The sequence below is a fragment of the Esox lucius genome, chromosome 6 (genome assembly GCF_011004845.1).
Source record: "Esox lucius isolate fEsoLuc1 chromosome 6, fEsoLuc1.pri, whole genome shotgun sequence".
Classification (NCBI taxonomy): domain Eukaryota; kingdom Metazoa; phylum Chordata; class Actinopteri; order Esociformes; family Esocidae; genus Esox; species Esox lucius.
The window spans coordinates 7,017,038-7,044,362 of record NC_047574.1 but is presented as its reverse complement, the minus strand read 5'-3'; the positions used below and the strand labels follow the sequence as shown (position 1 = coordinate 7,044,362).

The window sequence follows — 27,325 nt, the reverse complement described above, 5'->3', positions numbered from 1 at the left end:
TGGGTTTCCTGTTTATGTCGTAGGAGTTGATGACTACTTCGGATTTGCGGTCGTTACTGCTCTGTCGTTACCACGGGCATTTGTTTAAATCGTTGTCTACTCCAAAATAATTCATCACCCGACCTCACTCACTTTTTGATCACGTGAAGGTCGCTATGTACGTCTTTGGATTTATTGAAAGCGTTTTTTTACAGTTTAAACGATTTGTTACAGTATTCCCTTAACTATTGTTGATTATGCTTTATTTTTACTAGTATGTGTCATAGAGCTAAACCTAACTAGTTTAGTCTCTTTGCATTAATGATCTCTACACACACACAACCCTGGTGCCTGCAAAATGACCCCCTATCCCACACAAATTTAACTAGATAACACATGTTAAAGGTATACAACACCATGTGGCTGGCCAACTAGACCAATAAAAAGACAGATCAACATTGAAGTTTCAATTACAACATGTCAGTATTTTAATATATGCAAGTCAATTTAAGTCAAAACTATTGTTACAAGAGATGACATTGCCTAAAATGATAAATATTTTCATTCAAGTTGCCCAGTGAAAGGTTACACATTTTACTGGCTCTATCTAACGTTCAGACAGAACATGTTACATTGTAAAGACAATTTAAAACTTTTAATATATTTGTACCTGAGTTTTAATTCAGAATTTTTTTTAAACACCACACCATGTTAGCTAAAACGGTAATACCCAATCCTCCTGTAGGGAATGGGTATCTGGAATAAATAAAAAAGAGAAAGACAACAGACATAAGACACACAAGTAGACAGCACAGTAGAAACAAAGATACATTACAACCAGCCACTTAAAGAGACACCATGAAATCCTCAGACCCCTCATCAGACCCTACACTGGTGCAGTGGACCCCGGGTTCCCTCTTGTGCAGGACAATGCCCGGCCTCATGTGGCCAGAGTGTGTAGGCAGTTCCTGTAGGATGAAGGCATCGATGCCATTGACTGGCCCTCACGTTCCCCAGACCTGAATCCAATTGAGAACCTCTGGGATGTTTCGCTGCATCGATGCCGCCAAGATCCCTTGCAGTGTGTTTACAGTCCTTCACTCCACTGTTGGTGTCGTAGGACCATATCAGGTCTTCAGTGTGGTTTGTGCTGAGGAACTTAAAGCTTTATTTTATTACTAGGAGTTCAGCAGTGTAACTGGTGACACCCTATTGTTATTCATCTGGATATTATACGTCTGGCATTTTCTTATTTAATAAAAATGAAAATCTCCATGCGATGGTAAAATAAGGCCCGCAAGACCACATTCAGTCATGCCATGCCTAAAGGCCACATGGTGGAGCTATAACATGCCACTGAACATACAAAGGTCCCACATGCCTCACAAAAAACAGAACATTTGCCAAGTGGAACCACAACGTCCACCATTATGGATTTTCTGATTATTATTTTTTTTAAATGTGGGTATTTGACATGTATTTACCAAGGGGTTAAATCAATGTATATTTCAGGCTACTCAGAGGTAAAGGGAACACATAAGTGGATGGATTCCTCCCTGGTCTGGAAGTGTTGTCAACATTACGTTGAAGAGCTGCAGGCACAATAGCTAAAAAAAACATTCTCACTTTCACAAAATCTCGGGGGGGGGGGGGGGGGGGGGGGGCAGGAATGCCTGGTAAACCGGAGCAGATTACACCTTGATGGCGGGGGGGGCAGGAACGCCTGGTAAACCAGAGCAGATTACACCGTGATGCAGCTATCCTCTTGGGTAACTGCATTCGTCTCAATGAATATCCACCTTATTTGTGTGGGCAAGGCTATTTCTGCAGTAAAGTCTGATGAGTCATTTACATATATTTACATTTTTTTCCACACCCAAACAGATGTAGAACAACCATGTAACAAAGTCATAGAAAGAAAAGCTTTCCTCAATAACTCACTGTTAATAACAAATCTGTGGAAGTACAAAAAGTCAAGTTTTAATGTTAGTGAAAAATGCAAGTGTTACAAAAAGGTCTGGGATAAATTTTTTGGGGGATCTCAGTCACAGTCAAACAATTAATTATTTAGGTAAATTCAGACTATTTATTACCTATTGGTATTTACAGTTGTGGGCAGAAATATTCACAACTATATATTGATTTCCACACTCGCCATTGGTATTCTATGGGATTAAGATTTGGATTAATTGCTGGCCACTTTAGATGTCTATCTTTTCATTTATATCATTTCCTGAGTGCTTTTTGATGTGTGTTCATGGTCACTGCCTTGCAGGAGGACCCACAACCTTCTACAGAGACCCAGTTACTGGAAACTAGGTTCCAAAAGACTGTGATAATCAACTTATTTATTGATTCCTTTGACACGTGACCTAGTACCTGAGGGAGCAAAGCCACCCTACAGCCTTATTGAACCTCCATCACATCTAACTGTGGGTAGGATGTTATTTTCTTTGGGATGGCTTCATTGGGATATCTTTAAAGACAGAGCTGATATTTCCCAAAGGGTTTCATTATTATTACATAACCTTTTCCTAGAAGGATTTAGGCTTATTTTGATGTATTTTTTGATGTGTTTATGTATTCTTGAGTCTCTATTTCATCTTGCTGGGACTTTCTCATTTAAACCTCCTTGATTTAGTGTTGGGTGGATAGTGAGGGCTTTTACTTGTTCTTCTGGCATTCTTCAGGTCAGTTTGTAAATCTTGAGTAGTTTTGGGATGTGCTTAGTCACCCATTTGAACTAACTTTTGACAGTACCTGAAGTTGAGTATCTCCATGTAGTCTGTCCTGGGTGGCTGACCATGGTTACCTGCACTGTGCTTGCAGGAATTCCAAGGTCCTGGGAGACGGACTTTGGAGTGTCTATGTTTGGGAATTATTTTGTTAAAGACATCTTCATACAGTATTTTGGTTTTCACCATCTTGACAGTGGTACAGGGAAAATAATGATTTGTTTTCCTCATTCTGAAACCCGGTTGAGTGTCAGTTTAAAGCCTGTAGACCACTGTTTGGAAACTGAGGAGACCAATTGCTGTTTTGAAAGTTAAATGTTTTCCTGTTATGGCTTGATATAGGATATCACCTGCTCAACAGTTCAGAGTCTCCTTTATCTTATTTTTTGTCTCATAATGCGCCAAATGTTTTCACTGGGTGACAGGTCTGGACTGCAAGCAGGCTAGTTTAGCACCCAGAATCTTTTACTATGCAGTCATGCTGTTGTAATACGTGCAGAATGTGGTTTGTCATTGTCTTGCTGAAATAAGCAAGGCCTTCCCTGAAAAAGATGTCACCTGGATGGCAGCATATTTTGCTCCAAAACCTGTATATGTATGTGTTGTTCTATATTAATGGTGCCTTCACAAATGTGCAAATCACTCATGCCATGTGCACTAATGCACCCCCATACCATCACGGATTCTGCCTTTTGAACTGTCCGCACATAACAAGCCGGAAGGTCCCTCTCCTCTTTAGTCAAGAGGACGCGGTATCCATGATTCCCTAAAATAATTTCAAATTTTGATTTATCAGACTAAAGGACAGTTTTCCTCTTCACCTCAGTCCATCTTAAATGAGTTTGGGCCCAGAGAAAGCAGCAGCGTTTTATGTTGTTGCAATTTTATGTTGAGAGTCGTTATTCTTAAACTGTTGCACTATTGGTCCGCGCAGTGTTTCACAGAGTGGTGAACCCCTCCCCATCTTTACTTCTGAAAGACTCAACCTCTCTGGGATGCTCTTTATATATCCAATCCTGTTTCTGATCTGTTGCCAATTAACCTAATTAGTTGTGAAATGTTCCATCAGGTTTTCAGTCTTTTGCTGCCCCTGTCCCAGCTTTTTTGAAAGGTTTTGCTGGCATCAATTTTAAAGTAGGCATACATTTGTCATGAAACAATACAATCTATCCACCATCATGACATTGCAAGTGCAGTGGTCTTCAGAGGTACACCAATACAGTATCATGTTTTCAAAACAAAGGTGTCTCAAGAAGTGTTTCCACAGGGCAGTTTCCTAGCCCTGTGGAGGAAAAGGAGTGGCTGCACAAACCCATTGATCAGAGTGATGGTGAAGACAATGGAATATGAGAAGAACCACACATCAAATTCGATGACATTGTACAAACACGCATTCACGAGTACGGGGAGGTAGCACACCAACATCGACACCAGGATAATCAAAACGATTTTGAACGCTCTCATCTTAATGTTTGTCCCCTCCATGTCTCTGTCCCCTTCCCCTGGCCTGGGCTGTTTGAGAGCCCTAAGAACTGAGAGGCAGCAGAAAAACATCACGAAAATCAGAATGAGGTCCTGAGCCATTAAAGCATAGTTGTATATAGTTATATATATTGTGCTGAGAGAACTAAAGAACAAACCCCCCAGAAGAACCACCAGCCAGATGGCAGTACAACACCACACCCTGTATCTCAGGGGTTTGTACTTCAGGAAGGTTACAGGGTGGACCACTGCCAGGTACCGTTCCACACAGACACAGCTTTGAAACAGGGGTCTGCCAGTTAACAGGAAACTTAAACCAAACCTCCCAAGACAAAAGACTAGGGTTGTTTGGGTATTTTTGCCGACAACATAGAACACAGAGCACAGGCAAAAGAGAATCTCGGACACAGCCAGGTTGATTCCAAAGAACTCGTTGGCCATCGTCCCTCCGGGCCCGTTCACTATCAGCCACAAGACGTAGCCATTGGCCGGAACACTCAGGATGAGGTTTACTGTACAGGAAACTGTGAGGATGATAATTCCTTGTTCATAGAGGTCAGTGACTGAAGTGTTGTCAGTTGCTGACGTGTTCATGTCTTCCGTATCTGTACTGGGGTGAGCTTCAGTAATCTATGACATTAGAGAGTTGTTACTGTTGATGTTTACTGTTAGAACTGCATGTTAGAACACAAATCTATTTAAAGAAACAAGATGGGGTTCTATTCCATTTCAACTCAGTCAATTCAACAAATCCATCAATATTATATCATTCACTTTAATATATCATAAAGAATAATCCGAGTCATCCAAAACTAGCCTGGGTTTGATTACATTTGTATTTGACAATTTTTGTATAATGTGGATGAATCAAGTACTTTTGGAAGTATATGAAATTAGAAATATCCAACTAGGTCACATCACAGTGTTTTTAAATGTTATTACAATGATCTTAAAAGTAGTGTTCAAATACATTATATGGCCAAAACTATGTGGTCAACCGACAATCACACCTATATGAGCTTGTTGGACATCCCATTCCCAAACCATGCCCATTAATATGGAGTTGGCACTGATGTTGGACACGAAGGTGTCCAAGGCTTTCAAAATAAATTTTGGATTGTTTCTGTCAAAATTTGTGCTTATTTAGCCAAAAGAGCATTGGATGAGGTCATTTACTGATGTTGGACACAAAGGACTCAAATTTACTGATGTCTGGCTCACAATCGCTATTCCATTTCATCCCGAAGGTGTTCAGTGGGGTTGAGGTCAGGGCTCTGTGCAGGCCACCCCAGTTCCATGTTGAACCATGTCTTCATGGATCCAGCTTTGTGAACAGTGGCACAGTCATGCTGGAACAGGAAAGGCCCTTCCCCAAACTGATGCCACCAAGTTGGAAGCACCCATTTTTTTAAAATGTCTTTGTATCCTGAAACATTAAGATTACCATTCACTAGAACCAAGGAGCCTAGCCCAAACCCTGAAATGCATTATCCAGCAAACTTTACTTCTGGCACTATGAGATTTTCACACACTACCTGCTTCAGCACTCAGTGTTCCCGCTCAGTGAGTTTGCATGGTCTACCAAGTCTGTGGCTGGGCTGTTGTTGCACCTAGATGCTTCCACTTTACAATTATAGCACTTACAGTTGACTGGGGCCAGATATAGTAGGGAACATTTCACAAACTGACTTCTGTGACATCCTATGACAGTGCCACATTTGAAGTAACTGCGCTCTTCAGTACGACCCACTGAACAGCTAATGTTTGTCTATGGCGATATCATGGCTAAGTGCTGGAGTGTATGCACTAGTGAGCAATGGATGTGGCGGAAAAACCTGAACTCAAGAATTAGTAGGGGTGTCCACATACTTTTGGCCATAAAGTGTATGTGGTAGGGTAACACTTTTTAATAAGGTGCCCTTTTGTAAACTGTTTATAAAGGCTTTCTAATTATGCTATTAATGGTTATTTAAACATTTGTTAATGTATTATAAAGCATTTATAAACCATTCTAACACACAACTCAAAATAGTGTGATAGATGGTCAGTTCTTGCCAAATAGTGAGCCAAAATCTTATTTAAGTTATTAAGCATTTATAAAGCATTTACAACTGCTTCTATGATGAACCGTAATGTACATGGTTGTGAATGTTTGCAGTTGGGACAATGCAATTCTTTGCTGTTATTTTCCCACTTTTGGGTACGATATGTTGGTGCTGTCAACAGACATTATGTAATCATATTTTATGTTACCCTTCACTATATTGTTCATATCTCAACATGCTTTTATAAAAAAAATCTGAAAGGATACCTTATTACAAAACGACGCTGGCCAGATATTGCAATATTTTTTGCAATGTTTTATAATCAATCAATCCAATGTATTTATAAAGCCCTTTTTACAACAGCAGTTGTCACAAAGTGCTTTTACAAAAACACCCGGCCTTAAACCCCAAGGAGCAAACAACAGTAGTGTTGAATTTCAGAATCTAATAATGGTTTATAAATGGTGTATAATACATTAACAAATGCTTAAATAACCATTAATAGCGTCATTATAAAGCCTTTATGAACCCTTTACATAGGACACCTTAATATAAAGTGTCACCTATGGTAGAATTTACCTTCTTTTTTTTAAACATGCTAATACATTCCACATTTTCCCCCCAAACATCCAATATTGAATACTTATTTTTAGATAGTGATAGAATTGTGTCAAATATCTTCAAAAATAATTGAAAACCTTTTTATTTGAACCCAGGTCAGTAATAAAAAAGGAACCTACCTGAGAGTATGGATGACTTTTCTTGTTGTCTATAAGTTGACAAGCTGATTCCACAAATCTCAGTCAGTCCCTTTCACCCCTTTAAGCAAATAATAAATGTATGTTGGATTATATACTGTAATTACTGAAGTTAGGAGGAAAGTACTGCTTTAAATGCATTTCTGCATTGTAATATTATTTTGTATATTATCTGTAAACGTAACATTTCTATTGGTTAACAGAAGACACACTGCTGTCAAATTGAAAAGCCGCACTCATCCATCTGCCAGATGTAAAATTTATGAAAATATAAAAATGTATATTTTTCCTGCTTTTGCATGGAAGTAAGCAACTGCGGTGGAGTAGGACAGCAGTTTGAGATTGGCCTATAGGAACAGCACCAGGCACCAACGCTTATATCATGTTCCAAGTGGTTTGGGTCTATAGTTTTGCCTAATGTAAATGTGATGCCTCGCTACCTGCCTGTCTGGTTTACATAGCAAGCCAGGGTCTCCTTTATGGTTAAAGAAACCTACAAATTGAGCCTTTAAATTTACACTGCATGCCTATAATGGAACTCCACCCAAAGAGTATTTTACACATTTTGGAGATAAAAATGTGAGAATGTTACTTGGATGTATTTCTGCTTAAAAATATGTTCATGTTATTATCAACAACCCACTCTGTCACAATTAAAACCAATGATTTCTTTATGTCAGCTAGGTTACCAGCTTATACAATAGGCACATAGCAGCTAGCAGTATAATAATAGTAATTATAGTTCCAAGCAACCATGGGACGGGGTTCTCCTGTGACCTGGTGAGCATAGGGAAGCAGTCATAACACTGTAATCATATGGCAGAGAAATAATTACATGCTAAGCACTTTCATATATTTTTTACTGTGGTCAGCCATATTGTCCGCCATCTTGTATTATTTCTCTTAGTTTTGAAAACCCTATAGGGAGATGTCTATTTGACACATATTTACTGGTGGCTGGTCAAACAGCGTTATTGTTGATTTTTAGGTCGATTTTTATAGGTTTCATGAAATGTTCACTATAAAAATAATCCAGGATAGCAGACATGCTAGGTTCTTGATGCAATTTTGTACATCCTGGGGAACAAGGCATGAACACAAAGGACTAATATTTAAAGACTTTAACCAGCACAAACCGAGCATAAACGACTGAGCCTATTTTGAGTCATTTTGGAGCAGGTTGGGGGGCTGGTGACACCGTCGCCTAAAATTAAATGTCTAATACAGAAAACACAGCAGGCGCACAAATGAACCTTTTCATGGCACAAACCGGCACAAACAAACTAGACTATTTTGGTTGAATTTGGAGCATGTTGAGGGGCTGAGTGAACAGAATGACCTATACAATTTTATTTAATATCTAAAAAATGACAGCAGCACAAACGACAGCCTATTTTGAGAAACTTTTGCATTGGGTGGCGGGCCAGCTTCACGCAGGTGGAGCAATGACGTTAGACAATATGCGGTTTGATAGCTGATTCCATTATGTTTTTACCTGTTCACACTGTGGGAAACAAAGGTGATTGGAATAGGGTATGGAGTAAAAACATTTTTTGAGTCACTTCAAACTGCCACTGTGAACAGAGCTAAAATGTTATGTTGCCCAAATTTTCTAAACTGCCATTGACCTGTACTAACAAATCTTGTTGGGTTGGAGGAACATAAAAACACCTGCTAGATTAGACATGTTATCCAGCTCAGTTTAGCCGTTTGCTTAAATTTTAACAGTGTTAGGCTGACTACCCATCCAAAATAGCTATTCTTCAGGAGCAATATATAGAGTTGAGTATTCTGTAATGGAATACAGTAGCTACTGTCCTATGAAATGTAATGGTTCAATATTAAAGCAGGGCAGCAATATGTCCATATATAAAGGACTTATCATAACACTTTAATAATGGCGGAACTGACAGTGACAGATGAACATTTTAATGTCAGAATTAAGAGCATTCAGAGTTTTACAAAAAAAATTGCTTACACGAGGTTCAAGGCTGAAATGATTAAACATTGATTTCTTTTTCAAGTCACAATAAAAACACTACTCATAGTGTGGGCACCTCTGTTTAAGACATAGTGAAATCTTACAATAATTATCCATAAAATCATTCTGTAACTTGGAGGTTTACTATAAGTATGCCAAGAGCTATTCGGTGATGAAAGACCCATTAGAGGAAACAAATTGGTCTGCCTTGTTAATGCAAATGAAAAAACACTCTAAACCGGTAATATCCAATTAAGTATAGATAATTAATTAAATACAAGTGCGTGTGTTGAAATGTATTGGCCCTTTACAATGTACCGAAAAATTTTATAAATATATTTTCTATTTAGGTTTTTAATAATAAAAACCTAAAATTAATCAATGAATGTGATACCTCAACAAACGTAGATTATCAATAATGGGAAAAGTTATTAAAATCCTGTAAAAGTTTAATACATCACAACATATTATTTTTCTTTAATAACAGCTGGTCATTTGATAGAAAAAATTACTAAATACTTAACATACTCAATACACAATCACAAGTGGGTGTAATTAATGATGAGGTAGAAAAAAAATACCACCAGTTTCTGGACCTTGTAGGGTAAAAGTTGAATTTCATTAATCAAATAAATAAATATACATTAACACAGTACATGTAAGGGGTGTCAACATTTAAGTCAATGGTGGCCTGTCCTATTCATTGTATTTATTTGCTTTTTAATCCATCCTCGATTGGAAATCTGATCACGACTTTGGGAAAAACTAGGCCAAGAAGGGATCAGCTTATGTGCTAAACTCATGAGTAAACATCCCATTAGTACAGGTGGCTGTAAATGGCCAACATTAGCTTTATACCTGTTCAAAGAACACACTGCAGGTGGGCGGTAGGCACTCTTTCAGTTTGTATACCAACTCAGGTGTAGAAGAAACTTTGCAATGCTCTCACTGCTGAATCAGGAGCAGCACCTAGGAAGTTAGTGTTTTGGAGGCAGCAGTTCCATCACCCAGGATTGGCTGAAGTGTCACTGTCAGTCTATACTGTAGCTCAGGAGTGGTTAACCTATAACTAGCAGTCAGGGTCGTAGGCCAGGATTGGCCCGAGCCAGCGTTCCACCTCTGGCACGGGCATCTCTTTCCTCCCAGCATAGTCTTCCACCTGTGGAAACACAGGAAGATGGAGGGGAGTTCTTATTCATCTTAGCATTTCAAAAAGTACTGTGGTGGGCAGGCCACAAGGGCGCAGCAGAGAGGTCTTTTTAACCAGTTATATTAACCCCAAAAAATTTAACCTGTACCTGTTCTTTGGTAATTTTTCCCACAGCGAAGTAGGTGGCTTTGGGGTTAGAGAAGTACAGGCCAGAGACAGCAGATGCTGGAATCATGGCCAGAGACTCTGTCAACACAATACCTGGAAAACACATCGCTCACATTAATCCAAACCTAATTTAGGGATAAGAAACACAGAGAGACGTTTATTTTGCACAAACTATGCTACTCACTGGAGTGTGAACCCTTTAACAGTGGCAATGAAATCCTTAATGCAAAGGGAAAAAAACGTGTTTGTCTGGTTAGCTACTGTTCCAATTCTGGACACTCGTGTCATACTAAACACTAGCTTATGACTGAGCCGAAGGTGTGGAATGTTAGCAACAAGAATGGCAACCAGGCTGGCTTTCCCCCGGTCAGTTCTTTTGAATCATGGCAGATTAACCGGATGAGGCGAGCAAACTAACTGTCCTAGTGGTCTACTGGTTTAAGGTGCTCTAGGGGTGTAAGTCACTGAACTCTGCATACAGTATATGGGTTTGACCCCGGCCCCCATGTCCTTTGACTCATATCGTCCCTGGCATTCCAGGAACATTCCGTTCATACGATAAAACAAAACACATTAAAAGTGTCCGTCCCACTCCTCGTACACATTTGAAATAACCCCAGCCTACCGGTCTTCTCCTTCACTTGGCCCAGTCTCCACATGGTGGTCTTCTCAGTGTGGTCTGGCTGTGACGGGTAGCCAGCCGCAGGCCGGATTCCTTCGTAGCGGATCCTGTGCATGTCCTGGGTCCCGAGGTCCTCCTCCACGCTGTAGCCCCACAGCTCCTTACGAACACGGGCATGCAGCTCCTCGGCAAATGCCTGGGGAGGGGGGGGGGGGGAGGGTAGAGGACAGAGACCATGGGGTTTTAAATCGGACTCTAAACCCTAGCCCTCTAAACAACTTCGCACCCTCACCCTGAATTTAGCATTTGGGAAACGCTGGTGGAGCAAACCGGATTACTTTAGATTCACTGAATTGGCTTGTGCTGGTCTAGTGCAACTTGTGTTGTGGAAATTCTTGAACTTGAAATATACTTGGTCCTATACATGTATAAAAGGGTTACTAGTTAAAGGTACTGAGTCCCCATGTTTGGATGAGAAAAGGAAAGAGAGGGGGATCTGGTATTTGCCTAGGGGGCATCATTGACTGGTATCAGCAGATTAAAGGGTTACTCATGTTGTTGTTGTAATGCAATCAATCAATGGAAGATGGAATTAAAAAACTGTTAAAATGAGAAGGACAGTCTACAGAAACAAACAAAGCTTCCTATTATCAGCTACTATCTAACAGAAGCCTAGCAATTGGCTGATCTACCTCAGCTAGACAATCCACATTATGACAGCGTGATTAGGCTACCATAGGAGTGACACAGTCCATACCTCAGCTAAGCGATCAGCCAGAGCCTTGATCATGATGCTGTTGTAATCGTCTCCCTGTTTCTCAAACTGTCGGCTCAGCTGGTCTGCCCCGAACACAGCTACGGCAAACATGCCGATGTAGTCAGGGACCCCGCTGTCCTTCTGGGCCACGAAGTCTGACAGGCAGTAGTAGGGGTCTGAGCTGGCCCGGTCCTTCTCTGCCTGCACAGCCGACCAGAGGGAGGTACACTCAGTCATCATGCTCGTTAGGACACACGCTCATTAGGCCACAATTACACACCAATCCCAATTCTCACTGTTTCGACCTATTACTGGTCTTTTATAATGTTTCAGAGAAACAAGTAAAAATGCAGCTTTTGACTAAAATTAACCGAACACACAAAGACATTAATAAGTAAACACACACACACCCCTACCTCCCTCACACACACACACACACACCCCTTTGTATCTCTCCTCGGTACCTCACCTGTTGGCGCAGACCGTAGAAGGTAGCGAGGGGAGTGGCAGAGCGAGGTGTCACATCATGTTCATACACATGGATGTCGTCTCCAACGCTCTGGGCGGGCCAGAAGCCCACCAGGCCACGCCCAGAGAGTCCCTTATTATCTATCAGCCTGTTGAGCAGCCGCTGGGCATCGTCAAACACTTTCTGCGCTTCCTCACCTGGACAGGTAGAGCATTTTACTACATTACCCCCTCACCTGGACGGGTAGAAAATGTTTTACTACATTACCCCATCACCTGGACAGTTAGAGATTTTCTCCACATTACCCCCTAACCTGGGCATGTGGCACATTAGACTACATTACCTAGGCACAGGTAGAGCATTGCCCGGTACAGTACACTACACCACATTATCTACAGTAAGTACTGATCTGCGACAACATTCAACTAAGTAGTGTAAAGAGTTGGGGGGTCTCGTGACCCACAGATCAGTCGTAGTACTCCAATCTACATACCTACGGTTTTGTCCTTGAAGATCTTGGGGTACCCCCTGTTGGGGTACTTTCCTCTCAGCTGCCACACGTCAAAGAAGGGTTTCCAGTCGATGTAGTCTACCAGCCTCCGAAGGTCATAATGCTCAAATACTCGAGTACCAAGGAACTGAGGGCACACTGTGGGAAGGGGTGCGTCATAAAGAGAAAGACCAACAACCCGTACTGACACCCTGTTCTGGTGGATCAGACCCTGACACCCTGTTCTGGTGGATCAGACCCTGACACCCTGTTCTGGTGGATCAGACCCTGACACCCTGTTCTGGTGGATCAGACCCTGACACCCTGTTCTGGTGGATCAGACCCTGACACCCTGTTCTGGTGGATCAGACCCTGACACCCTGTTCTGGTGGATCAGACCCTGACACCCTGTTCTGGTGGATCAGACCCTGACACCCTGTTCTGGTGGATCAGACCCTGACACCCTGTTCTGGTGGATCAGACCCTGACACCCTGGTGGTTCAGGTGATTGTGGTAGTGTATGTGTAGAAGTGTATCACACCTGGTTTAGGCTGGGAGAGCCAGTCCACATGTAGTCTCTTTTCCCTGGCCTGGGCTAGAGACAGGAAGTGTCGCTCCTAGAGAGTGAAACAGAGTGAGACAGACAGACATCATCATCATCATGTCCCCTTCATAAGAATAACAATGTAGTGTATCTACCACGACCCCAATACAAATCAGTAAGGGCTGGTATAATAATGACCCCAATACAACTCAGTTAGGGCTGGTATAATAATGACCCCAATACAACTCAGTTAGGGCTGGTATAATAATGACCCCAATACAACTCAGTTAGGGCTGGTATAATAATGACCCCAATACAACACAGTTAGGGCTGGTATAATAATGACCCCAATACAACACAGTTAGGGCTGGTATAATAATGACCCCAATACAACACAGTTAGGGCTGGTATAATAATGACCCCAATACAACTCAGTTAGGGCTGGTATAATAATGACCCCAATACAACTCAGTTAGGGCTGGTATAATAATGACCCCAATACAACTCAGTTAGGGCTGGTATAATAATGACCCCAATACAACTCAGTTAGGGCTGGTATAATAATGACCCCAATACAACTCAGTTAGGGCTGGTATAATAATGACCCCAATACAACTCAGTTAGGGCTGGTACAGCCCAACAGAAAAGGACCGCACCCTGTAATACTGCTCACCTTCAAGGAGTCATAGTGGTCCTGTCGAATGTCCTCATACTCCTCTGTCAACTCCTCAAAGAACTCCTCCTTCACATTGTCATCCAGCAGCTGAGAGCACTGCCCACACAGGGGATGGGAAGGGTTAAGTGATGGTTACGGGAAGTGATAATTATAAGAAGCGTTTGGTGACGATTAGGGGAAGTGATAGTCATGGGAAGTGTTTAGTGATAATCATGGGAAGGGTTTAGTGATAATCATGGGAAGGGTTTAGTGATAATCATGGGAAGGGTTTAGTGATAATCATGGGAAGGGTTTAGTGATAATCATGGGAAGGGTTTAGTGATAATCATGGGAAGGGTTTAGTGATAATCATGGGAAGGGTTTAGTGATAATCATGGGAAGGGTTTAGTGATAATCATGGGAAGGGTTTAGTGATAATCATGGGAAGGGTTTAGTGATAATCATGGGAAGGGTTTAGTGATAATCATGGGAAGGGTTTAGTGATAATCATGGGAAGGGTTTAGTGATAATCATGGGAAGGGTTTAGTGATAATCATGGAAAGGGTTTAGTGATAATCATGGGAAGGGTTTAGTGATAATCATGGGAAGGGTTTAGTGATAATCATGGAAAGGGTTTAGTGATAATCATGGGAAGGGTTTAGTGATAATCATGGGAAGGGTTTAGTGATAATCATGGGAAGGGTTTAGTGATAATCATGGGAAGGGTTTAGTGATAATCATGGGAAGGGTTTAGTGATAATCATGGGAAGGGTTTAGTGATAATCATGGGAAGGGTTTAGTGATAATCATGGGAAGGGTTTAGTGATAATCATGGGAAGTGTGCCGTGTGTAGTGCACGTACCACCACCACACTCCTGGAGGCATCCAGAACATGGATCACAGGGCAGCTGTAGCGCGGCGCAATCTTTACTGCTGTATGAGTCCTGGAACACACAGACACAGGGACAACAAGGTAAGGAAGGAGGGCTTTTAAAGGTCAATGTGTGTGTGGGACTGTAGGTCCTACTTAGAGGTGGTGGCCCCGCCGATCAACAATGGGGTCTTCATCCCGAGCCGCTCCATCTCCTTGGCAACGTAGATCATCTCGTCCAGTGAGGGAGTGATGAGGCCGGACAGACCGATGATATCTGGGGGGCGGGGACTACACAGTTCATTCAGCTAGAGGAATTTCCCCAAACACAGAGTTCGACAATTTCAGTCATCAAGATCATATATCACAAGCGAAAAACAGAAAAGGAGACAAGGAAAGGAAAAAGAATCAAATCAGACAAGAGAACAATAAAGCCAGAGTGCTTTAACTTTAGTAAGAGTGTCCTGGCTAGACTTCAAACCATGTTACCTATTCTTTACACTAGGTAGTAGACCTCCGTGGGATTTGAAAGCACAACCCTGCTGTCGCAAGTTCCATGCTCTACCACTTGAGCCCATGCCCTGCTGTAATTATGTCTAAGGTTGTTGCTATAAATGAGATAATGCTCAAAGTCAAATGACTTGGTAAAGGACAGGGGGAAAAAATGTGAACCAACCTGCTTTGCGTTCGATGGCCTCTCTCAGTATCTTGTCGCATGGGGTCATGACCCCAAGATCAATTACCCTAAAAGAGAAAATATGGAGATAGAGTCCTTCGTTTGGAGTTTTCCTTCTCATGTGTTTTCTGACTGAACGATCCCATTAAGACACTTGCACCTCCAGAGCTGTTGCTATTTGATAATCAAGACATCCCACTGCCATTGATTTATCCACTTGACATATCCCATTTCATCCTGAAAATTACGAAAAGGCCAAGAAATTGTTCTCCGAAAAACATGCTATGGTGAAAGGCCATTATGAAAACAGAAATGTTCTAATGCAAGAAGTCTTCGGGAAAATACAGGGTATTGTGGAATTATATACGTGACATTATGAAAAATGGTGGCATGTATTATATATTTTTTTATTACAACGTATTGAATAAATTCATTTAAAAATTATTCATATTCTTACACACAAGCAGTCACTAAGGTTTATATTTTGTTTAGATCTTAGCATGATACCCATTTTGGATGCAGCAAAAATCTAGCCAAATAGCAGGACATTCTGACAAATCCATTTACAAACCTTTAAGTGGTGTTAAATGCATTCCTAAACAAAACTGATCCATTCAACCAAACCGGACAATGAGAATCCTCTGGGTCAGACGCTACCCCCCCCGCAGGGACCTCTATTAGCGAGACACCTGCAACCCTGATGGCTGTAAAACGCACAGCTCCCTCCCCAGGCTGATGCAGGCTCCCATTCACTCTGCCATTTCAATGCTGAGGAGCAACTCTGGGGTTCTCTCCTAAATGGCACCTTATTCCCTATTTAGTACACTACTGTCAATCAGGCTGCAGTAAACCAGTCTAGTGTGCCATTTGGAATGCGCTCGACGGATCTATCCCCTGTAATATTTCAAACACTGCCAGCACAGCAGAACAAATTTCCACTCAACCCCTTTATTTACTGATCACATGGAAAGATCCCAGATTGGTTTTCCACTGAACACAAAATGGAAAATCCCCGGTCTGACATTAGACCATCCTTAATGTTGTCGAGAGAAATGACCACGAATGACGAAGAGAAGTCTGAATACCCAAACTGAACCTTTATTAATACAGCATATAGCCAGGAAGCAACCGTCGCAATTGACCGCTACAGGCTAGTGGCTCCCTAAAGGTTCTTCCCATGTTAAATAGCCCATTTCCTGGGAGCCACCCTCTTTCCCAGGGCACTAAACGTCCATTGTCAATTATCTTTTCAAGACAGAGGGGCTACACGATTGCATCTTAAAAGAACAGATAAAAATGCCATTACCCAGGCCAAACCAGTATCTCTTTAGCAGATTACCAGAGCCCTATGGGCCCAGGTACTCGGTTGTATCAACAAAGTTCTGTACTTCCTTGATCAAATTTACTCCCCCAGAATGTCAAACAAATACAGAGGTGGATACCGCTGCAAGCAGCGATGCCTGGGTTCAGGTTTTTGATTTTAACCTGGAGGTTAATATCATTTAGTCCCTTATTCGAAAGAAACAATGAATCTGAATGGCACCGAGCTCCATGGAACCCCTGGGTCTTCACTGATGCACCAGTCAAGGCCCCCGGACCCAGAATGTTTTCTGGTTAGTAATACCCACTTGGGTTGTTTAAGTTGCTAGTCAAGAAAATACAATGTAAACCGACCTTGTCCAAAAAACTAGTTTAGTAGCATTTTTCCACAAATACTGTGAGAAATAAATATGAAATGATGAAAGCCACAAAATACAATCCGTTTTAATCAAAATACAATCCCTAAATCAAAACCGCATGGAGGTAGAAAAATGACACGGAATTCCTTGAATTATATTCCAGCTGAACATTATCCACAATCAAGCAACGTAAGTCTCTACCTGAAGTTGTTGCATCCCAGGACCACTCCTACGATGTTCTTCCCAATGTCGTGGACGTCTCCCTTGACCGTGGCCAGAACTATGGTCCCCTGGTACGGGTCCTGACACGGAAGAGAGAACCTGGATGTGAAAGAGGTTCTGTCCCCTGTGTTTGACGTGTCTAGTAGGAACACCTGAAAGGTTTGCTACAGACAGGACAGATCTTCATGGGCCACATGAAGTAAAGGACGGGGATGATCTTAAAAGCCCTCATGAAGTTAACACCACGCAGGGTTTCCACCATTTTAATTGACCCCCGCTGGGCGGGACTTCCGTGGCTGGTCACCCCTGACGGTCCGGTTCCGAGTCGTGTGCGTCGACGGGGATCGGCCCAATTATCGGGAAGATATTTAAATGGAGAGTGGCCAAATGGAGACGCCAGCGAGATGACCCAGCAGAGTCAGGACTACCTAGGGACGCTGTCCGTCTGTCTGTAGGAGGGACCGGCCGACACTCACCACCTCCTCGGAGGACCCCGATGCCAGCAGGGCAGCCTCTCGCTCCACCTCCATGAAGGGGATCAGGTGGGCAACTGCCTTCTTCATCACACGCGCCGACTTGATCACCTAAAACATGCACACAGGGAAAAAGACGAGCAGCAGCGTTATAAAGAAGTCCCGACCACGGCATGGATCAACGGATGTCTAAGCGGAGCAATCGTCGAAGAATCATCAGTAAGAATTATAGGTTATTGACTGGATAGTAAAAATATTACTGCCATCAGGTCTGACAGAGGGACACTTTGCTTTAACGGCCTGTCGGACAAACTGCCCACAGCTTGACAACTATAACCTGTGCAATCCTTCAACGCCGTCCGTTCAATCATTCCTACCTGAGGCAGGAACATCTTTCCGGCTCCGAACAGATCCCCCACCACCTTCATGCCGTTCATCAGGGGCCCCTCAATGACGTGAAGGGGCCTAGGGTAGCGGTCCTGCTGGGCCCTCGCCTCCTCTGTGTCCTCAACCACATACTTATCTATACCCTGTAGAGAGGAAGACAAGGGTTGGAGCAGGGGTAGGTAGAGAGCTCTGAGAGGGTATGGACTGGGCAGGGAGGAAGTGATAAAAACACTTGATTTAGTTTGTGTCCTAACCCTAAACCCTAAGACCCCCAACACCTCAGGGCCCTACGGCCCTAAACACTTCAGGACCTTAAGGTCTTAAGACCACAAACACCTCAGGGCCCTAAGGCCCTAAGACCCCAAACACTTCAGGGCCTTAAGGTCTTAAGACCCTAAACACCTCAGGGCCCTAAGGCCCTAAGACCCCCATCACCTCAGGGCCCTAAGGCCCTAAGACCCCAAACACTTCAGGGCCTTAAGACCCCAAACACCTCAGGGCCCTAAGGCCCTAAGACCCCCATCACCTCAGGGCCCTAAGACCCCAAACACCTCAGGGCCCTAAAGACCCCCAAGATTCAGTAGTATGTCATCAGCAGACAGATACAAACCTTGATGAGTGCATACTCCAGCCTCTCTTCCACTGTTCCCAGTCTCCACTCGTCTGTCTGGATGACCTTCTTCCCTCCTTTGGCACAGCTCTGAAATCCACAGGATTCCCTTTAAGTCAAAGCTGGGCACAATACTTACAAACACACCGATCAGGGATATTGAGATGCATCTCACAGTTTAGTTTTTGCCCTGAACTAACACACCTGATTCAACAGGTGAGGGTTTCTTAATTAATTAATGAGTTGATTCAAGTGTGCTAGCTCTGGGATACATCTAATAGATGGAATGGCTGGGGGGGTGGGCCCCAGGAGAGGTTTGGGAACCACTGTGTTTATGTCTCCTGAGACCCGTGACGTACCTGTGCATACAGTAGTAGCTTCTCCGTGGCATCAGGGTCTCGGTTCCAGATGAGGTTCTCACACATCAGCAGGAGCTCCTTGTCAATGTCATCATAGACAGGCAGGCTGCCGGCGTTCACTATGCCCATGTCCATACCATCCTGCAGGAAAGCAGAGAGTAGCATAGTACCTATTAACCAAAAGGCAATAGGAACAAAAAGATGTTTGCAAACCTACCTAGAACATCCTATCATGTTGCTAGTAGAGTAGAAGGCAACCTACCTTGATAGCGTGGTAGAGGAAGGCTCAACCTACCTTGATAGCGTGGTAGAGGAAGGCTCAACCTACCTTGATAGCGTGGTAGAGGAAGGCTCAACCTACCTTGATAGCGTGGTAGAGGAAGGCTCAACCTACCTTGATAGCGTGGTAGAGGAAGGCTCAACCTACCTTGATAGCGTGGTAGAGGAAGGCTCAACCTACCTTGATAGCGTGGTAGAGGAAGGCTCAACCTACCTTGATAGTGTGGTAGAGGAAGGCTCAACCTACCTTGATCACATGGTAAAGGAAGGCTCAAACTACTTTGATCGCGTGGTAAAGGAAGGCTCAACCTACCTTGATAGCATGGTAGAGGAAGGCTCCATGCATGGCCTCTCTGATAACCTCCATGCCCCTGAAGGAAAACGACAGGTTGGACAGTCCTCCACTAATCCTGGCCCCCGGCAAAGACTCCTTTAGGGAACAAACATTTTGAGTTAAGCTTAATCACACAAAAAACAATGATATTGCCCCACTGTGTGTGGTTTACTTGACAAAACATTGATACGTTTCGCTTCAGTTTAAACCAGTATGCACAGCAGCTAAAAGCTGAATTGTATGTATTTACAGAGATTCAAGAAAACATAATAAATAAATAAAAATCTGTTTTTTGTATGATTTATTTCACTAAAAGGCCAGAGAAAATTCCGTGTTTGTTGTGAAACTTACTTGGCAATAAAGCTCTTTTTCTGATTTTGATGATCCGATCCGCCATGTCATTTACAGAGTTAAAAATCAAACCCTGGTCAAAGTCAGTTCCTACTCTCTATAACATCGATCCTGACTGGTGTGACAGTAGAAGTCAAAGGATCTCTGAACAAGCCATTAAAACATGTCTTAACCAGGCAGATCCGGTTCAGGTGACAACAGTACCTTGATGAGCCGGGTAGTTCTACTGCAGTCCATTGTGTGTGTGTGTGTGTGTACCTTAATGAGCTTGGTGGCTTTGATGAAGTTGATGGCGTACTCGTTGTGTTCCTCCATGCCTGTCCCGATGGTCAAGATGTTTGGGTCAAAGATTATGTCGTTAGGGTCAAAGCCCACCTTATTAACTAGCAGGTGATACGCTCGGCTGCAGATGTCAACCTTGCGCTCAGTTTCTGTCGCCTGTAGATAGTTCGAAAACAAAGAAAAATAATTAGCTTGTTCCATGACCTACAAGTATTGCCTCTATTTCACATGTTTAATCTCCACTCATTGCTCATGCAAATCCTTGAGACCAATCAGCTCACATCCTTCACAACCGCACTGAAATTCCCAGGTGCCCTCCTTCTGCAATACGATTGGGGGGGGAAAAGGCGAGGCGACTGTATCCCATATGACTTACCTGGCCCTCCTCGTCAAAGGCCATGACCACCACTGCGGCGCCGTAGCGCCTCACAGTCGCGGCTCTCTGGAGGAACTCGTCTTCTCCCTCCTTCAGACTGATGCTGTTGACGATGCACTTCCCCTGACAACACTTCAGGCCCGCCTCGATCACAGAGAAGTTAGACGAGTCTATACATAGAGGCACCTGTGTCGGGAGGAAGAGGCGGTTAGGAGCCAAGCTGAGGGCTGTGGTTTTAACACGGCACACAAGACCTCCGACTGGGAGAATCCAGTCTAATTGACTAAGCAGTTAGTTCTTTTTTTTCTCCTCACATTTAATGATGGGTTGGTTGTGCCCGTTACAGTGTTGATCAGCTAAAGATGGTTATTAATGGTATATTATGGTTATTAGCGCCAAGACAACCCCTGAGACAAACAACCATGTAATATGTAGCTGGGGCAGTGGTTGGTGGCTGGCATGTAGCGACTCAGGTTGCTACGGGTTAGAGGCGGTTTGGGGGCTGCACCTAGAGATTGTTCTATCTCCTTATCTTTTCTACTACAGGGTCAACTCAAACCAGGCAGCGGGGGTTTTATTTTCAGTGGGGTCATTGTTAGTATTACCCTTGCGATGTCAGGTTCCGACGCTATGAGACAGCAGAACCGAGCCATGGCGGCAGGGCCTTCTAGCATGCCCTCGTCCATGTTGATGTCCAGGACCTGGGCACCCATCTCCACCTGGGTCTTGGCTATGCTCAACGCCTCCTGAATGAGCAAACAGACGGTCCCAGTCAGACGGTTCCACACAGATGGCCCCAAACAAACACTCAAGACCACTCAACTTGGCGTGTGGGACTACATGAAGATTAGCCACCCTAGTTGAATCTGGTAAGGCTATCTTGTAGAGATGACAGAATTGGCTGTAATAACAGTATGAAAAATAAAAAGAACAAATGTCTCACCTCATAGTTTCCAGCCATGATCAGCTTGGCAAACCTGCGTGACCCTGCCACATTGCAGCGTTCGCCGATGTTGACGAAGTTAGTGTATGGCCCTATCCTGAATGGCTCCAGACCTTCAGATGAAACAGGAAACAGAGGCATGTGAGCCGTCGATGCCATTCTAGATCAGTAAATCTCCACTGTTGTGAATAAGCTCATTTGAAGCCGGCTGGGCTACCTGAGAGTAGCATGTAGTCCTGAAAGACATCAGCAGGAGGCACTCTGGGCTGGCAGTGTTTCACTTTCTCAGCAATCGCCCTGACAAAGAAAAGAAAAGACAGAAGCCAACAGATAAATGAGAGTGTGGTGGTAAGAGAGGAAGAGAAAGAAAGAGTGAGAACGTAAGGAGAAGCAGTGTCCAAATTCTACTTACTGACACAGTAAGACATGTGAGAAAAACGGACCATGCGTGATACTCACCTAATGTGTGCTGGAGTAGTTCCACAGCAACCACCAACTAGATTCACCAAGCCGTCTACTGCAAACTCCTACAAGGAAGAAGACATTGTGAGAAGATAGAAATACTTCACCCATCACAGAATTGTGTTTAATAAGGGAAAGTCCATTCGAATAATTATTTTGTGAGAGTGTATAAAAGCTGTCAAATTAAACATACAGACAGTGACACAGTTTGTAGTTTTTTTTTGGCTCTCTACTCCAGCATATTGGACTTAAAAAAAAACTGACTTAAGAGGTTAAAATGATGACGGTCAGCTTTAATTTAAGGGGCTTTACTTAAACCGTGTGTACAAATGATTGACCTTTTTATTTATAGTCCTTCCCATTTCAGGGAACCAAAGTTGATAAACTAGCAATCTCGAATAAAGTCGCCATGTTTACCACTTGGTTGCAAATCCTTTGCATGTTTGTGGTCATTGTTCTGCCTCAAGGTGAAGTGCTGTTAAATGTGAACAGACGGTAACACCACCTCCACCTTGGAGTATGCTTTGTGAACTAACTCAAACTTTTGTTCATTATAATCATTATTTGTGTTGTCTTCCTCCTGGCACTGACTTTTGCCAATAACTTATTGAGTAGAGTGTACTTACTACTACTCAGTTGTGTGCTCCTTCTAGCTTCTTAAAATGTATGCATTAAATGTAAGTCACTCTGGATAAGAGCGTCTGCTTAATGACTAAACTGTAAACTTTGGATCATGAGCAGATCCTTTCTTTCTCTGCACTTTGCTCTTCCCTCTGGTACAGGTTAACCTTTGTCTCATCTGACCATAAGACTGTCCCAGAACCCTACAGGTCTTTTTTTTAATGTACCTAGCTGCTCCTCTCGAGGCTAGCAGTGGATTGCATCTTGTGGTAAACCCACTGAGGTCATGCTGGTGTAGTCTTCCCTTTATGGTACATTTATGTCTACATCCAGGAGAGTGTCCTTGATCTGTTCAATGGTTGAAAACCATTTCTTCACAATTGAAAGCATTCTCCGTTCCTCCACCATAGTGGTTTACCAGGTGTTTTGCCATTTCTGAGCTGAGCACAAGCACATTTCTGCTTTTTCACAATGTACAGTTGACTTTGACACTACTAATGTTTCTGTCTATGATTTTGGTCCCCTGAAAGGGTGGACTGTGTCTATAATGTGCTGTAATTCCTACACCGTTTCCAGTTTGTGTTGCTGGAGTGGAGCCAAAAGAACAAAACTCCTGTCACTGTCCAAACAACGATGGACTGCCCTCCAGATGACTTCAACGCTAGATTAATCCTTTCATTCGGTACATTAGCCATCAATTAGTTCACCTTTAAATGGGAGGCAGTCAACTCTGGGTCCTCATCGTATCCTCCGAACGTATTCGGCAGACCTGAAACAAGACAGTGTGTGAACAACAAGATCAACTAGCTAAATGTCCAAGGGTCTCTGTAAGTTGGTCAAGGAGGCTACCTGCATTGGGGTAGCACAGGACGTGAGCGGTGGTGCATTTCCCAATGGCCTCGATAAAAGGCCTCATCTCAGTGGCTCCTAAGGCACAGTTTAAGCCAATACTGAAACAGAAGAACACAAACCTACTGTTGAGGCTAATTATTTGGAAGTCAGTATGAAAATTGGTGATACCTGAGGAGGGGACAAGCTGTGGTGTGGGTGGATTATTTTAGTCTATCCAGAAGGTAAGGGTGCAAAAAACACGAGGACAAAACGGTAAATCTAAAAATAGTGTATTACTTAAAAAGTAAATGACATGCGACTCACCACAGGGGCTTGGCGTGGGAAACACTGATGACAAAGGCTTCTCCTGTCTGTCCGGAGAGAGTACGACCACTTCTGTCTACTATTGTTCCTGAGATCTAGTACCAGAGGACAGCAGTCAACCAGCCAACCAACCAAATCTATCAGCCACAGCACTGTTCTGCAGGGCTCTCTTGTGAGAGACACTGGCCTCAATATGACCTTCTGCTAAAATAAAATAAATCTCTAGTGAAGACAGAGATTTGAATGAAACTGAGGCATACAATTCACTGCATCTAAAATATCCTGACCAACAGAATTCATACTTACAAATATAGGTCTTGGTTTGTAGCTATTTTCAAACAGCTTGTCGATTGCAAAAATTGCCGCCTTCGGGACAAAATGGAAATTATCCATTTAAATGTCAACTACAATAAATCATGACTCCAATTCAATGGCTGTCAGAGATTTTTTTTAAATATACAAGTAGCGTTAGGTCTACCTTGGCGTTAGCAGTGTCAAAGATGGTTTCCACCATGATGATATCTGCCCCTCCATCCAACAGCCCTCGGACCTGCTCTGTGTAGGCCTCCACCAGTTCATCGAAGGCTGAGAGAGAAGACACATCACTGCATCCCAATCAGACAGTATTCTCAGGAGTAGTATGCCGTGAACGCAGTTTTCTCAGGAGTAGTACGCCGTGAATGCAGTATTCTCAGGATTGGTATGCCGTGAACGGAGTATTCTCAGGTGTAGTATGCCGTGAACGCAGTATTGTCTGAAGTATTACGCCTTGAACACAGTATTCTCAGGTGTAGTACGCCGTGAACACAGTATTCTCAGGTGTAGTATGCCGTGAACACAGTATTCTCAGGTGTAGTATGCCGTGAACGCAGTATTCTCAGGTGTAGTACACTGTGAACACAGTATTCTCAGGTGTAGTACACCGTGAACGCAGTATTCTCAGGTGTAGTACGCCGTGAACACAGTATTCTCAGGTGTAGTATGCCGTGAACACAGTATTCTCAGGTGTAGTATGCCGTGAACACAGTATTCTCAGGTGTAGTACACCGTGAACGCAGTATTCTCAGGTGTAGTACACCGTGAACGCAGTATTCTCCAACCAGTTTGATCTGCATCACGCACCCCACCTCCCAAGACTAGAAGCTATATCAATAACAACAGAACAATGGAAACATCAAACTGGCTGGTTTCTTACTGACGTTCCTGAAGTCTGGTCTCTCCACTGAGGGCGACACGGACAGGGTTTTATTGGTGGGGCCCACAGCGCCCGCCACATATCTTTTACAACCTAGTAATGAAAGCAGATATGAGTTACAGACATGTTATAATGTATACGACACACAATGTAAACAAACAGACATTACACACGCGTGAAGCTGGGGTTACTCCCCACCGACACGCCCTGATTCTCAACACGCTTGACCTGTCTGATTTGTGACATCATCTGCGGCTTTCCGGGCGACCTCTGCAGACACCTTGTTCAGACGATAGGCCTGGAGAAACGAGAATGACAGGAGCAGGTGAGGGAATAAAATAATGCTCGACTCATGTCAAGAAAGACGCCTGTCACATGTTCCTCTCGTAATGCTTTTGATGACGATTTCGTCCCGGAGTCATTTACTTCTTCTTACCAAGTGCTCAAGCCCATAGTCGGCCTGGGCAATGCTGGTGCTGCTAAAAGTGTTGGTTTCGATTATATCTGCCCCGGCAAGCAGGTACTCCTATGAAAGGAAAATGTATTCAGATGACGGCATACATTATCAAAACAAAGGGCTCTTCTCATGCTGCGCCTTCGGAAAGTATTCACACCCCATCGCTTTCCACATTTTGTTGTGTTACAGACTTCCCAACAGTCTCATGAATAACAGTGGATTTGAGTAACTCAGCTTACTTTCCGATCCATCGAATGAGTCCCCAGGGACACCCTGTACCCCATCTCATACCTTGTGTATGTTGTAGATGACCCTGTACCCCATCTCGTACCTTGTGTATGTTGTAGATTACCCTGTACCCCATCTCGTACCTTGTGTATGTTGTAGATTACCCTGTACCCCATCTCGTACCTTGTGTATGTTGTAGATGACGTCGCCCTGAGTAATGCTGAGCAGGTCATTGTTGCCCTTCAGGCTGTGGGTGTGGTTTCTGAACTCCTCCCCCCTGAAGCTCTCCTCCTCCAGTTGTTGCTCCTGGATCATGGTGCCCATGCCTCCATCCAGAACCATGATCCTCTTCGCCAACAAGTCCCTGAGCTCAGCCTCTAGCGAAGGTGCGCTGGGGGCGGCGTCTTGATGAGAACGCCATAAGTTATGTCAATGGGATTACAAAGCGGTAATTACGTTCCCATCCCGGTATCAAGAGTAAAGATCACGTTTGTTAACAGACAGGCTAATGAAACCTTCATTTTACGGAGAAAGACGTTTCTGTCATTGCTGACAGATTGCATTTATTCATTTTATTGGAAACACCTTGAGCCTTCAAATTTTATCAAATCTGTTTAATATCTGGAACTTTCATGTTAGTTGGTGGCACAGTTAAAACCATTAGAAAACTACACCGACGGTGGTAACAGGAGTATGAACTGGGAGTGACGTTAGCTAGATTGCTTGTTTATATGGACGTAGTGCGGAAGTGCTAGGCCAGCTACTTCCAACAGATGTCTTGCCATTCTGTCCCGCCCGTAACTAGCTATGTCTTTGATTTTGGCCATGTTATTTCTCATTTTCTGCAGATTGGTTGCTAGCTTTTACAGCCGACAGTGGGCGCTAGTTAAAAATCTTCAAGAGGTAACTAAATATGGCGTACTGTACACTATGTTCTATGTACAGTACAGAAGCGGCTGATTCAAGCCAGCTGTTCCTGTTAGTTAACATTCCTACAACACATTTGACCATTATTCACATGCACTACCTAGAGTGTATTTATTCATAACATCGTTAATTTTAGCTAACTGGCTGAAAAGATATCGACCACAAGTTCACGTGGCTGCAGGCAGCTACTGTAGCTAATATTCAGCAAACTAAATTGGACCAGCCAGCCACAAGCATACCACATGGCTATGAAGTTAGCAAGCTAAGCATATTGGACTAGCTAGCTTGCCATGACAGCTGCCAGCTAGATAGCTAAAGCTAATCAGCAAGTTGTAGCTACCTGCTCTTCTGGAACTTTGTGGCATTGTAGGAGCCATGGCTTGTAAATTTCTTCTTGTCGTTAGAAATCCAAAGATAGAAAGTGCCTCACGTGCAACCTCCACCGGCAAACGAGGAGAACCTTGATACTCCGGCCGCTAGCCGATAGTCATAAATCACAAATCACAAGTGGAGCAAACTTTCCTAGGTCTTACATGATCACTCTACTGTGTGCTGTCGGCATGATGCGCCAACCGCATGCGCAATATTCATTGCGTAACATTG

The 27,325-nt window shown here is 43.3% G+C and overlaps 1 protein-coding gene across 1 annotated transcript; it reads right to left on the bottom strand.

Annotated features, from left to right (window-relative positions):
- Positions 1-8,912: 8,912 nt before the first annotated feature.
- Positions 8,913-27,284, bottom strand: mtr (5-methyltetrahydrofolate-homocysteine methyltransferase). Its single transcript, XM_034292874.1, has 33 exons — positions 27,063-27,284; positions 25,979-26,199; positions 25,547-25,636; positions 25,339-25,408; positions 25,111-25,203; positions 24,394-24,500; positions 24,222-24,281; positions 23,916-24,010; positions 23,610-23,710; positions 23,468-23,529; positions 22,137-22,204; positions 21,895-21,974; positions 21,678-21,790; positions 21,340-21,480; positions 20,735-20,920; positions 20,335-20,514; positions 19,705-19,821; positions 19,113-19,253; positions 18,754-18,843; positions 18,134-18,286; positions 17,760-17,867; positions 17,263-17,363; positions 15,383-15,450; positions 14,863-14,983; positions 14,698-14,779; positions 13,854-13,952; positions 13,178-13,253; positions 12,640-12,795; positions 12,147-12,343; positions 11,678-11,878; positions 10,924-11,116; positions 10,279-10,391; positions 8,913-10,139 (listed from the first exon to the last, which is right to left on the bottom strand). The coding sequence occupies exons 1-33, from the start codon at positions 27,097-27,099 to the stop codon at positions 10,050-10,052; spliced, it is 3,810 nt and encodes a 1,269-aa protein (XP_034148765.1). The 5' UTR covers positions 27,100-27,284; the 3' UTR covers positions 8,913-10,049.
- Between the last annotated feature and the right edge of the window lie 41 nt (positions 27,285-27,325).

What these genes read in the sequence shown, in the direction of transcription:
- mtr (XM_034292874.1), bottom strand. Translation starts at nt 27,099, where the DNA reads ATGGCTCCTACAATGCCACAAAGTTCCAGAAGAGCAG. An exon ending in GGACTACATGCTACTCTCAG is followed by an intron (nt 21,791 to 21,894) that starts GTAGCCCAGCCG and finishes TTTCATCTGAAG; the next exon opens with GTCTGGAGCCATTCAGGATA. An exon ending in CGGGGTCCTCCGAGGAGGTG is followed by an intron (nt 17,364 to 17,759) that starts GTGAGTGTCGGC and finishes CTTCCGTGTCAG; the next exon opens with GACCCGTACCAGGGGACCAT.